The 15,090-nt window shown below is 40.9% G+C and overlaps 1 protein-coding gene across 1 annotated transcript in view; it reads left to right on the plus strand.

Moving 5' to 3' along the window:
* Nucleotides 1-239: 239 nt before the first annotated feature.
* Nucleotides 240-15,090, plus strand: part of LHCGR (luteinizing hormone/choriogonadotropin receptor) — a 345,065-nt gene continuing 330,214 nt past the window's right edge. The window contains exon 1 of the mRNA XM_040430298.1: nucleotides 240-490. Within this exon, the coding sequence (XP_040286232.1) occupies nucleotides 330-490 (161 nt within the window). The 5' untranslated portion in view covers nucleotides 240-329. The remainder of the gene's footprint in view (nucleotides 491-15,090) is intronic.

Below are 15,090 nucleotides of genomic sequence, written 5' to 3' on the forward strand. Positions count from 1 at the left end.
ATACAGCAATAATAAACCTGCACCTTGACGTGGACTTCCCTCAATGTAAAGGATAATAGCTGGTGATGGTGGGTGCACGTATTTATGCCACAATTATTTGACTTGGGAGTGAAATTTGAATTCTCCAAACTTAAAGGCAGGAGGAGCCCTGACAACGACTCACGGTTAGTCAGTGTAAATGCAGACTAAAAATAGGAACACGTTGCCTGCATGGAATACAAACTGTTCCCTCTCCCAGCTGTAATTCACTTCATACAAAAAAAAAAGTTAAGGACAGAAAATGGAATTAAAATAACATTGCTACTAATCTTCTAAAGGACAATCTCACCATGGAGACCCTGAATTTCTATTACCTTCTCATGTTCTATTTGACTTACCTGAACCCAGTCTGCTCAGAACTGACTGATGCCTGCGAGCTTTGTGACTGCAAAAGGACAAGACTTTTGTGTCCGGCTCAAGCAGCAGCGTACAGACCACAGGGCTTACAACTGTAAGTATCATCTCTAATGTTTCACGATAGGAAATGTAATTGTGAAGTGTAACTAGATCTCGTGTTAGTGCGTAGAAGTTTGTGCAGGATGTTGAATCTTCTAGTGTTAGCTCGTAAAGTTTTCTTCTTGCTGAAATATCTGCATTTATGTATCATTAGGTGTTATGTGTATATATATATATATATATACTTTTAAACCATTGGACTACATTAAAGTTCTATAGAAAGGTTTGTACAGTAGTTGACACCTATAGATACAACTTATACAATTACAAAGCTGTACCTTGAATGATAGTCATAGTATTGTAAGCTATGTATGATAATGCCATCTACTGACGTTGTAGGTGAAATTTACTACAGACATAAGTATAGATCCTATGGCATGTGAACACTAGGGGGGTACAAGTTGTGACTCCCACTGTCCTCATATTGTGCTTTTTATGATCAAAGGCTTGAGGGTACTTTGATGTCAGGTATCTGAGGGGGTACATGGCTTAGAAACATTGAGAAACACTGCACTAGATAACATTGATCAGAATCAGACTATTCCAAAAGTAAGAGGGTTACAGTAGTAGATGTACTCCTGTTTCCTAATGCAATTCAAGAATACATTGAATATGACTATTAGTTATTACTACTCTCATTGATATTATTAGACTACTGTGGAATTGTTTTGTCTTTTTATATGCAAAAAGAGATGATAAAGTTTTATTTTATCGATTTAAAGGCTTTGTCTTGAAGGGGTTGTGTTGAGTTATTAACAGGATAGGGGATATGCTACTGACCGGTGGGGGTTCAACTGCTGGAGTCTAGCAGCCCCTTTGAGAATGAATGGGGCAGCAGCTGTCATGCTCGACCGGCCACTCTATTTATTCAGAAGGAACAGGACCCCTGTTCTTGTGATCGGTGGGGGTCCTGGTGGTCAGAACCCGACTGACCAGATGCTGATCCCCTATTCTGTGCATGTGGTAGGGATAAAGTATCAATCATTTTTATTACAATGCTAATGAATGTAAATGTATTACAATACTGCAAATGTCCTAATTAGAGATGAGCAAATTGCTCAAAATCCGATTCAGGTTTAATTCGGCCAGATCGGTAGACCGATTCAATTTGGGTGCAAATCAATTCTACCTACATCAAAAGCGCTCCAACTGGCTTGAAAATTTGTGTCTGACACTCTGAGGTCTCCTGGACCGAGCACATTTTTACTTAATTTCTTTCTCTCTCACGCTCCACAAAGTGCGCCCAAATTGAATGCAACTCAAATGTTTACAAAATTTCCGATTTAATTAATGTAGAATCAATTCAGTCATTTTTAGTATAACTGGAGTGAAGACCAACGCACAGGTCTAGTTTATTGTACTGTACATCTACATGTTCATTGAAAAGTGGCATGTTATGATTATATTGTATTTTTAAAAATATAAAGAGACACTCTGCCGCCATATTTTCTTACATTTTTATTATTCAGTTATATAGACGAAAATCCATTTATAGCTAGTGGCACATCCTGTAATGTTGGCTTAGGAAATACTGTGGTGGTTTCAGATGGATATATTATTATTTGTTTATTTGTTTACTTTTTTAAACTTTTGCTGATTACATTGTATTCTATTGTTAATTGTGTTACAATGGTGAAAGGCGGTAGTAATATACCTCACTCTGTTACACAAGCTGCTACTATTTAACTAGTATTATTACTACTATTCCATTCACTAATATCACTACTAACATCTCAAAAGTATCATACTTTCAGATAGTAAAATTATTATGTGTAAATGATACAGTGTCCATAAAATTGAAACACTCATTTAGATTTCAATGACATACATTTTATGTATATGTTCCACAAGTGCTAATGTCAGTTTGATTGCAGATTTAACAGCTAAGGTAAATCATTATATAGCCTGCACAGTTAAAGGGCTTTCCACTGGAGCATATTCAAAGCCTGTTTATGTGGCTTTCATAGATTTGTCTGGAGAGAGCTGCATACATGAGCGGAGCGACCACCTCTCCTATCATTCTCTAACTGGATGTGATGGGACTCCAGTTCTCTCAATGGGACTTCCCACCTTAACATTTATGACATATCCTTTAATAGCACATTCCTTTAATATTGTATCATTGTAAAACTAATAACTTACAGCATTACATTTTCTTTTACTATGTTTGTGTCTGAAGTGGTCACTAGAAATCTCTGGTGAAAAGTTTAATAAAAACAGTTTTCTTTCACCCCGTATTCGTATGGTATATCAAGTAATGGAAAGTCCGTTCAATGATCTGCCCTATTTTACCCATGAAGGAAACTCGTCTATAACTATGTGGTAAAGCAAGGGGGTGTCAATCTATAATCTAACAGAAAGTAGATGGAGACAAATCTTCAGGAGACAGGCAGCACGTACAACCTTCTGTAATTCTTACTTCTACATGAAGTGGTTGTTGTTTTTTGCCGAATTCTTAAGTCAGCGTGTTCCAAAGTACCAGAGATCAGTGATGGTCGAACATCGGCCGGGACGATTCGCGAACGCGATCAAATGTTCGCAAACCGCAAGTTCGCGGCGGGCCTCATTCACTTTAATGGCAGGCATACCTGAAAAAATCTTCAGGTCATATTTGCAGCCAACAAATACTTACTAGAAGTTCACAAATAGTCCCACAACATGGACAGTGACATACCAGAGTGGAATCAATGGCAAAAATTCCCACAACAAATATGTATTTTAATCAGGGGCAATTTTTATGCGTCTTAAAGGGAAACTGTCAAAAATGTGCCATGTTGGAGCCTAGAAAAAATTTATTTTAGACCACGGGAGTGCAGGCCCCAGAAAAGATCAAGTGATTATCTGGCTGGAGGTATATTAGATGGTCATTGGATATCAATTTTATTGCAGGCCAGTGAAGTACAGGCCCCAAACATTAGGCATTCACCGTACATAAAACATCAAGTGATTACGTGGCTGGAGGTATATCAGACGGTCAATAAATATGAATTTTACTGCAGGCCAGTGGACTAAAGGCCCCAAAAATTATTAATTCACCATACAGAAAAGAACAATTGATAATGTGGCTGGAGGTATATTAGGCGATCACCGTATAACAATTTTACTGTTGGCCAGTTAGATTACAGGCCCCAAAGATTATGCATTCACCGTACATAAAAGATCAAGTGATTATGTGGCTGGAGGTATATTAGACGGTTGATGGAAATCAATTATACTGCAGGCCAGTGGAGTACAGGCCCCAAAAATTAGGCATTCACCGGACAGAAAACATCAAGTGATTATGTAACTGGAGGTACATTAGGCGATCATCGTATAACAATTTACTGTTGGCCAGATAGATTACAGGACCAAAAAATTATGCATTCAACGTACATAAAAGATCAAGTGATTATGTGGCTAGAGGTATATTAGACGATCGATGGATATTAATTTTACTGCAGGCCAGTACAAATACATGTCAAATACATATGTTTAAAAGAACTAAAAATATAAAATTGGATTAAAAACATGGCTAACAAAATCCCCCCTCTTGAAAAAACAAACAAATGATAATAGTTGAAATTCGATAACACGTGGTCGTCACAGGTGTTAAATTCCTCCGTGGCCCCAAACATTAGGCATTCACTGGACAGAAAAGACATTTTATGCCGCTGTATTTACATAAGACACGGACCATTATTTGTTCTGGATGGTGGCAGATATGTGTGGGCTGGCATTAGGGAAATTCAATTAAACGTGGTCATCACAGGTGTTGAATTCCTCCGAGATCCATGCCTCATTCATTTTTAGAAATGTGAGCTAGGCGAGTGCGCTTATCGGTCACTATCCCACCTGCTGCGCTGAACATCCTTTCGGACAGGACACTCGACGAGGGGCAAGCCAAGAGTTCCATGGCAAATTGTGCCAGCTCTGGCCACAGGTCAAACCTGCACACCCAGTAGTCAAGGGGTTCCTTGCTTCTCAGAGCGTTCACATCGACCGTTAACCTGATGTAGTCGGACACCTGTCGGTCTAGGGGTTCCCTAAGGCTGGATCCGGAGGGCGGCTGCCGGTGGGTTGGCTGCAAGCATGATCTCATATCCGAAGCGACCAACACATCTTCAAACCGCCCTCTTATTGCATGCTCTGTAGGATTGTTACCTGCAACTGCCACCGCCCGCAACAGCAGAATGCAGCATTTCTCACAGAAAGGCCTAGAAAGGGTGCATTCAGACAGCTCTCTGTGATGCTGGTAAATATCCGCCATTTTGTGTTTGTACCGGGGATCTAAGTACGTTGCCACCCCGTACTGGTCCTTGCCTTTTATGCTTTTTATATGGGGGTCCCTCTTCAAACACTGGAGCATGAAGGCCCCCATTTGCACTAAATTGGAAACGGTAGAGCGGCCTGGCTCGTGCTCATCGCCCAGAAAAATGTCGTCCTTGGTCTCCTCCCCCCATCCACGGACAACACTAGGGATCCCTGAAAATTTTAAAGCCTGCTCTTCTTGCTCCTCCTCCTCCCCCCAGGCACCATCCTTCTCTGACTCCTCTTTAGACTCCTGCTGACTTGTCTCAGATGGAGTAGCCCCCCCTGGGAATTCATTCAGCATTGCGACTTCCTCATCTTCCAGCTCCTGCTCCTCGACGGCTTGATCAATGGCACAACGCAATGCACGCTCCAAAAAGAAGGCGTAAGGTACGATGTCACTGATGACGCCCTGGCTGAGACTGACCAGTTTGGTGATCATCAAATGGCCGCAGAAGTCTGCATGCGTCGCGTATGAGCAGCCACTGGCGCGGTGAAAAAAAACCAAATCAGACGTCTGATGGGCAAGTGGTGTCGCCGCTGAACGTCAGCAAGGCGAGACATGGCCGTGTAAGATCTTCGAAAATGGACAGAGATTTTCCTGGCCTGCTGCATGACGTCCTGGTATTTGGCAATGAATCGCTGCACGACTTAGTTCAGGACATGTGCCATGCATGGCACGTGTGTCATTTTGCCCTGTTTCAGCGCATTCAGCAGATTGGCGCAGTTGTCGCACACCACTTTACCACTTTACCAACTGTCAAATTGAGCGGGGTTAGCCACTGATCGGCCTTTGACCACAGAGCTGAAAAAAGTGCAGGACCGGTGTGGCTCTTGGCTTCCAGGCACAACAGCCGCAGCACAGCATGGCAGCATCTCACCTGTCACGCTGAATAGGTTCTGGGGAGCTGGGGGGTGCAGTGCACCAAATCCACACGGGTGCCATGGGTTGCATGCTTGACAGCCGTCAACGGCACAGTGGAAGGTGGAGTGGAGAGAGGAGAAGTAGAAAAGGCAGGACGTGGAGCGCCAGGAGTGTGGCTTTGTGGGTTCTGACGGTGTTGCTCCCACTGGTCTCGGTGATGGGAGGCCAGATGCCTTCTTAAGGAGGTCGTCCCTAGGTGACTGCTGTTGGGCTTACCGCGACTTATGCATTGACAGCACAGGCTGCAGATGGCAACACTATTGTCAGCAGCTGACACATTTAAAAAAATCCCACACTGCGGAGCCATGTGCTGGCGTTCTGGGAGTGGCAGATGTGACCGTGCATGGTGGATGGCTGACTCCAGATACATTTGCAGTCTGCTTTTTGCCTCCTGTGCACTGCGAGTTCTGCCTGCTTCTCCTCCTTCTCCTCCCTATTTTCTGCTCTCTCTCTCCCTCTGAACTCCCCTCCTCTTCCTCTCTTGTGGGCACCCACGTGCCATCCTTCGACACGTCATCATCATCACCTTCACCACCACTGACATTAGAGATCTCGGAGTAGGCAGCAACAGCGGGGACCTCTGTCCTTGGGCTGATCTGGGTACTGTCGTCAGACCGCTGGGTGGCGACCGTTGCTACCTCCTCTTCCTCATCTGATGCCAAGAATGGCTGCGCATTGGTAAGGTCTGGGAATGCATGGGAAAATAATTCCTCTTCCTGTGACAAAGTTCCGATAGAAGAGCAGTATTTGTGGAAGCAGGTATATAGCAGGCCTCAATCAATATTTTGTAGAAGCCGGTATATCAATCCCCTCTATCAGTATTTTGTGGAAACAGGTATATAGAACCCAATAATGAGTATTTGCTGGAAGTTGGTAAATCAAACTCCTTAATCAATATTTTGTGGAAGCCGGTGTATCGCAGGCCTCAATCAATATTTGGTGGAATCCGGTATATCAATACCCTGTATCAGTATTTTGTGGAAACAGGTATATAAAACCCAATAATGAGTATTTGCTGGAAGCTGGTATATCTAACCCCTTAATCAATATTTGGTGGAATCTGCTGTATCGCAGGCCTCAATCTATATTTGGTGGAAACCAGTATATCACACCCCTCATTTAAAATTTTGTGGAAGCCGTTGTATCACACCCCTCAAACAGTATTTTGTGGAAGCAGGTATGTCGCACCCCTTAAGTTCAGTTTTTTGGGGGCAACAGGTATATCACACCAATTGCAATTAGTTATTCCAATAGCGTTTGTCCCTCTATCTAGCTGCGTATCTCAGCAGAACCGCACACAACGGCTGCACAATACAAATGCACTATAATATACTTTCTATGTTAGAAAGTATATTATAAGTATATCACACCCCTCTGTATGTCACACGTATCGATAGCACACCTATACCAGTCCTTAAAAGGACTTTTGTGGCCCTATTAGCTAGCATTTGGTGTCACTAACAGTCTGTCCCTGCTCCACACAGCAACCTCTCCCTACACTGGCAAAAAACAGAATGTAAAATGGCTGCCAGATTGGGTTTATTTATAGGGTAGCGGGTGTGTTCATGTGCTGAAACGTCTCAATTGGCTGTCCTGTCCCACCTAATGGGTGTGTCATGGGTCAAAGTTAGGCGCGATGTAAAAAAATATGGCGTGTGCAAATATCACCATATGTTCGCATGTTCAGCGAATCGCGAACGAGCAAATTTCGCCGCAAAACGACCACCTGGCGAACCGCAAGGCCATCTCTACTGGAGATAAAGTATATGGGAACTGTGTTAATGAGGAAACAAGCGTTGATTCTCAGTCTGTAAAGTGTAAAGGGGAAGTGAGTTAAGCAGATGTAGCAGAATTTGTTATATTTCTACTTAATGGACTAATGAAGAGGAGGAAGGAAATCAAAATAGCTACATTTTGTTAGTGCCCCCAGAGATGAGTAGATTAGTTCTCCTAGGATTCATAGTTTTCTCCTGAGATTTTCTAAGTTTGATAGAAAACCTACTGGTTATATAGAAGCTCGTTGAATTTATTGAGCAATTATACTTCATTATCTGAGCCAGGAGAGGACGCTGCCCAGTTTAGTAGCGCACCTAGAGGAAGAGGGTCCCTATCCCAAAGATATACCATATTTTTCGCCCTATGAGATGCACCTGCCCATAAGACACACCTAGCTTTTAGAAGAGGACAATAAGAAAAAATATACAGTGGAGGAAATAATTATTTGACCCCTCTCTGATTTTGTGAGTTTGTCCAATGACAAAGAAATGAAAAGTCTCAGAACAGTATCATTTCAATGGTAGGTTTATTGTAACAGTGGCAGATAGCACATCAAAAGGAAAATCGAAAAAATAACTTTAAATAAAAGATAGCAACTGATTTGCATTTCATTGAGTGAAATAAGTATTTGAACCCTCTAACAAAAAAAGACTTAATACTTGGTGGAAAAACCCTTGTTTGCAAGCACAGAGGTCAAACGTTTCTTGTAATTGATGACCAAGTTTGCGCACATTTTAGGAGGAATGTTGGTCCACTCCTCTTTGCAGATCATCTCTAAATCCCTAAGGTTTCGAGGCTGTCTCTGTGCAACTCTGAGCTTGAGCTCCCTCCATAGGTTTTCGATTGGATTAAGGTCCGGAGACTGACTAGGCCACTCCATGACCTTAATGTGCTTCTTCTTGAGCCACTCCTTTGTTGCCTTTGCTGTATGTTTTGGGTCATTGTCGTGCTGGAACACCCATCCACGACCCATTTTCAGTTTCCTGGCAGAGGGAAGGAGGTTGTCGCTCAGGATTTCACGATACATGGCTCCGTCCATTTTCCCGTTTATGCGAATAAGTTGTCCTGTGCCCTTAGCAGAAAAACACCCCCAAAGCAAAATGTTTCCACCCCCATGCTTGACGGTGGGGACGGTGTTTTGGGGGTCATAGGCAGCATTTTTCTTCCTCCAAACACAGCGAGTTGAGTTAATGCCAACGAGCTCTATTTTGGTCTCATCAGACCACAGCACCTTCTCCCAGTCACTCTCTGAATCATTCAGGTGTTCATTGGCAAACTTCAGACGGGCCTGCACATGTGCCTTCCTGAGCAGGGGGACCTTGCGAGCCCTGCAGGATTTTAATCCATTGCGGTGTAATGTGTTTCCAATGGTTTTCTTGGTGACTGTGGTCCCTGCTAATTTGAGGTCATTAACTAACTCCTCCCGTGTAGTTCTAGGATGCTTTTTCACCTTTCTCAGAACCATTGACACCCCACGAGGTGAGATCTTGCGTGGAGACCCAGAGCGAGGTCGATTGATGGTCATTTTGTGCTCCTTCCATTTTCGAACAATCGCACCAACAGTTGTCACCTTCTCTCCCAGCTTCTTGCTAATGGTTTTGTAGCCCATTCCAGCCTTGTGCAGGTCTACAATTTTGTCTCTGACATCCTTGGACAGCTCTTTGGTCTTTCCCATGTTGGAGAGTTTGGAGTCTGCTTGATTGATTGATTCTGTGGACAGGTGTCTTTTATACAGGTGACTAGTTAAGACAGGTGTCCTTAATGAGGGTGACTAATTGAGTAGAAGTGTCTAACCACTCTGTGGGAGCCAGAACTCTTAATGGTTGGTAGGGGTTCAAATACTTATTTCACTCAATGAAATGCAAATCAGTTGCTATCTTTTATTTAAAGTTATTTTTTCGATTTTCCTTTTGATGTGCTATCTGCCACTGTTACAATAAACCTACCATTGAAATGATACTGTTCTGAGACTTTTCATTTCTTTGTCATTGGACAAACTTACAAAATCAGTGAGGGGTCAAATAATTATTTCCTCCACTGTATATTTTCCATCAGTCCTTAGATCAGACCTTAGATCAGAGCTCCAATGTTAATCAGGCCTCAGCTCAGAACCCTAATATTAATTAGACCTCAGCTTAGACCCCCAAAATACCTCACATTAGATCCCTAATATTAATAAGGCCCCCAATCAGACCAGATCAGACCCCCAAAGTTAATCAGACCTAAAAAAATTATAATAATCAACTCATCTCTCATGTTCTGTAAGCCGCCACTCCTGAGATCCAGCTCTCCTCCTGCTCTTCCTGATGCACTGTGCTATAAACTAATGTCGTACAGCATGAAGTTACATAGCACACCTACATGCACAGGTCACAGCACAGTCTGCGGCGCCCGCAAGCGAAGACCAGGCAACGGTGAGTACAGAGCCAGCACTGCTATCTGGTCTTTACTCATGAGCACTTCCACAATAGAAGTGCTCATTAGTATTCACACTACAAGACAGACTGGTGTTTTTCACCCTTTTTTTGGGGGAATTGCTTCTTATAGGGTGAAAAATATGTTAAATTGGCTACTTTTCTACTTTCTAATTAGATGGCGCGCTCTTGTGCCGCGTCCATTGTTTTCGCTTCCCCTTTTTTCTATTGTAATTTTGTAGGGACCATATCCCTGGGTGGATATGAGACGAACCAGGAATTAAATGCATGGCTTGTGTCTATGATGCAAATGACCTTCGTAGAGCTCATCTCTCTGAAGACACAAAATGTTGGGGTTGTCAGCCTTTTATAGAAACGTTGGTTAAGCTGGATCATGCTGAGGGATATATTTGGGAAGGCATTTTGACTTGCACCTTCTAACTAGGAGTTTTCACAAATTCAATTATCGGGCAAAAATGTAACATCAGTTCTAGAGGGTATCCTATCTTGGCAGACAGGATTTTGTTTACACATTTACTTCCATTAAAATGAATAATGGAAGTGGGGCACACTCTAAAAGTATAGGGATCTTTATTAACAAAATATATATATAATAGCAGCAAAAATAAAAATAGATATAAAACAGCAGATAAAATGGTACCGACAATAGGATGGGGAGTGGAGGGAAATAAAATAATAAATCAATATAAATAACAATTACATAGGATATATTCAATCGACAATAAATTGTAAAACCTTTCAATAAATATGGATCCCAATATTGATTAAGAGTGTTCAGTTCAAATTTTCAATAAATATATAATCAATAAATATATAATCAATCCACTGGTTGTACTTCATACGATATTCCATGTGGGATTCATGCGGTAATATAGATTTGTCCTTTACCGCAGACAGTCCTCTATCACCACTATATTTTTAGAACAAAGTCCCCAAAGTCTCAAGCATATGCAGCCTGGGTATATAATAGTATAGTAGTCAGGCTGTTCATATGCACAGCGGCGTCCCGCTATATTTGATATGAAAAGCGATCGCTTGCTGGAGATAAACAAGAGCTTACCCGAGGGTCTTTCAGTGCTGGATCATGGGCTCTCGACTCGGTATATTCGACCTATCTCCGGTCTGCCTCCGGTCTCAGGAGCTGGTAGAAAACTTTGAATTTTGGCGCCAGTGAGATTTGTTTGCTCCACGAGGTATGGTCTCCTCCCGTGTAATGGCAATGACTCACTTCGGCACCTCGCTAGTTGAAAAGCAATATGTCCAGACTTCCTCGGTCTTGCATGGGCTCTCCAGTCGTTGGGGGGATAGTACCAGACGCGTTTCGGGGATTTGAAGAAATGACCCCTTCCTCAGTGGTTAGTTTCCCCCTACTTGTGTTCCTCTTAAATAGTGGGTCAGGTGTATCACAAGGACTGGTTCAGAATCCAGGATTTTTTAGAATTGGGATCCATACATTCAATATCTAACCTTAAACATAAATTCACAGTGATATTCCTATTATAATTTATCTCGACATAACTGTATAAAGAGTCAGCCCACATGACTGATTATTGAATATGCCGTAATGTAAATGCATTCCAGATACATTGGAATATACGATATCCATATAATTGTAAAAATATAAATATTAAAACAAGTAATAAATATATATATATAGAATGAATAAATACAGGAGCATCTATTCTCCACGATAATATGACTGCATTGTAAATGCATTCCAGATACATTGGAATATACGATATCCATATAATTGTAAGAATATAAATATTAAAGCAGGTAATAAATATATATATATATATAGAATAAATAAATACAGGAGCATCTATTCTCCACGATGATATGGCTACATTGTCAATGTCCAGTCTCTCCTGGCTCAGGCTTATTGTTATTTTTTGATATTCCTCTTAACAATGTATCTTGTAAAAACGCATTGGTATCGCCTATTAGTACTATGCGGCTCCACTGTGTCTCCAAGGGTTTTTTTGGGTTTAGGTTGATAATCTCCAAAAATATTCAGGTCCCAAGAGTAATCATTGTCGGATGTAGACATTTATTGTAATAACCGCTGTTGCGGTCATAATGATGCTTTACTAGTTTTATGACAGAATTTAACCCTTAGAGACACATAATGTCGGCGCATCGGAAGTATTATGTCACTAGAATGGTGATCAAATACTGGGACACGTTTCTATAACGAAATCAGGTAGTTCGCTATATGATATTTTAATATCAATGTGGTATTTTCTTCTTATTGAAATAGTTAGGGTTAAAGAGTCCATCTAAAATCCTTTTAAACTGTCATTCCCTCTCTACTTGATCAAAAATAAATATAACAAGGTAGTGTAAATATACGTGCGGCTTCAATGCGGTTCTGTTCTTGGTGTTTTAGATTCTTGTGTAGATATAATTTTCTAATTTATTCTATACAGATATCTACACAAGAATCTAAAACACCAAGAACAGAACCGCATTGAAGCCGCACGTATATTTACACTACCTTGTTATATTTATTTTTGATCAAGTAGAGAGGGAATGACAGTTTAAAAGGATTTTAGATGGACTCTTTAACCCTAACTATTTCAATAAGAAGAAAATACCACATTGATATTAAAATATCATATAGCGAACTACCTGATTTCGTTATAGAAACGTGTCCCAGTATTTGATCACCATTCTAGTGACATAATACTTCCGATGCGCCGACATTATGTGTCTCTAAGGGTTAAATTCTGTCATAAAACTAGTAAAGCATCATTATGACCGCAACAGCGGTTATTACAATAAATGTCTACATCCGACAATGATTACTCTTGGGACCTGAATATTTTTGGAGATTATCAACCTAAACCCAAAAAAACCCTTGGAGACACAGTGGAGCCGCATAGTACTAATAGGCGATACCAATGCGTTTTTACAAGATACATTGTTAAGAGGAATATCAAAAAATAACAATAAGCCTGAGCCAGGAGAGACTGGACATTGACAATGTAGCCATATCATCGTGGAGAATAGATGCTCCTGTATTTATTTATTCTATATATATATATATATTTATTACCTGCTTTAATATTTATATTCTTACAATTATATGGATATCGTATATTCCAATGTATCTGGAATGCATTTACAATGCAGTCATATTATCGTGGAGAATAGATGCTCCTGTATTTATTCATTCTATATATATATATTTATTACTTGTTTTAATATTTATATTTTTACAATTATATGGATATCGTATATTCCAATGTATCTGGAATGCATTTACATTACGGCATATTCAATAATCAGTCATGTGGGCTGACTCTTTATACAGTTATGTCGAGATAAATTATAATAGGAATATCACTGTGAATTTATGTTTAAGGTTAGATATTGAATGTATGGATCCCAATTCTAAAAAATCCTGGATTCTGAACCAGTCCTTGTGATACACCTGACCCACTATTTAAGAGGAACACAAGTAGGGGGAAACTAACCACTGAGGAAGGGGTCATTTCTTCAAATCCCCGAAACGCGTCTGGTACTATCCCCCCAACGACTGGAGAGCCCATGCAAGACCGAGGAAGTCTGGACATATTGCTTTTCAACTAGCGAGGTGCCGAAGTGAGTCATTGCCATTACACGGGAGGAGACCATACCTCGTGGAGCAAACAAATCTCACTGGCGCCAAAATTCAAAGTTTTCTACCAGCTCCTGAGACCGGAGGCAGACCGGAGATAGGTCGAATATACCGAGTCGAGAGCCCATGATCCAGCACTGAAAGACCCTCGGGTAAGCTCTTGTTTATCTCCAGCAAGCGATCGCTTTTCATATCAAATATAGCGGGACGCCGCTGTGCATATGAACAGCCTGACTACTATACTATTATATACCCAGGCTGCATATGCTTGAGACTTTGGGGACTTTGTTCTAAAAATATAGTGGTGATAGAGGACTGTCTGCGGTAAAGGACAAATCTATATTACCGCATGAATCCCACATGGAATATCGTATGAAGTACAACCAGTGGATTGATTATATATTTATTGATTATATATTTATTGAAAATTTGAACTGAACACTCTTAATCAATATTGGGATCCATATTTATTGAAAGGTTTTACAATTTATTGTCGATTGAATATATCCTATGTAATTGTTATTTATATTGATTTATTATTTTATTTCCCTCCACTCCCCATCCTATTGTCGGTACCATTTTATCTGCTGTTTTATATCTATTTTTATTTTTGCTGCTATTATATATATATTTTGTTAATAAAGATCCCTATACTTTTAGAGTGTGCCCCACTTCCATTATTCATTTTAATTCACTATTTTCAGACTGGGTGTTGTCTGATTAGTGGGTGCACCTCTTGGTGGTTCTCCACCTCATTTTTAGTGCGACATTACATATTTGTTCACATTTACTTCCATGCCATTAATTCTTCTAATGTACTTTTTATCTGCATGTTGAATCCTCATATCACTGCTTGCCAATAGTCTTCACACAGCAGTATCTAGGAAATGTCATTTTTATTGTGCATCTCAAACATGAAAGGATTTCCTTCTAATGGGTATATCAACTATGAGATCTGCACTAACACAATGGAATCTGATTATCAAATTAAAGTGCATTATCTTGCAACACATCAATTTATTAAGCATGGGTAAAGAGCAAAGGTACGGTCACTGAACCTCAGAAAGACAGCTATTATTTTCTAACTGCTAGCCCTCCTGCCCCTTCCCCCACCCTCAATCTTCATGTATGGTCGACTCAGCCAAGTGTGCATATGTTCTGAATGGGAAGAGGGGAGAAAGCTATTGCCAGGCACTTCTAGTGCAGCCATCATTCAGGGAGGAAATGCATTCTGTCTACTGGACATGAACGTACTTTGGTAGAAAAATACAAATAGCAAACGACCTTGTGAAGATGCTGGAGGAAACAAGTACAAAAGTATCAACATCGACAGTAAAATGTGTCACTTATAGTGATGGACGATCATCGGCCGGGACAGTTCGCGAACGCGATCGCGCGAAAGCGATCAAATGTTCGCGAACCGCAAGTTCGCGGCGGGCCCCATTCACTTTAATGGCAGGCGAACCTGGAAAACCTTCATGTCATATTTGCAGCCACCAAATATTTACTAGAAGTACACAAATAGTCCCACAACATGGACAGTGACATAC

This window comes from Bufo bufo, chromosome 4 (assembly GCF_905171765.1).
Source record: "Bufo bufo chromosome 4, aBufBuf1.1, whole genome shotgun sequence".
NCBI lineage: Eukaryota > Metazoa > Chordata > Amphibia > Anura > Bufonidae > Bufo > Bufo bufo.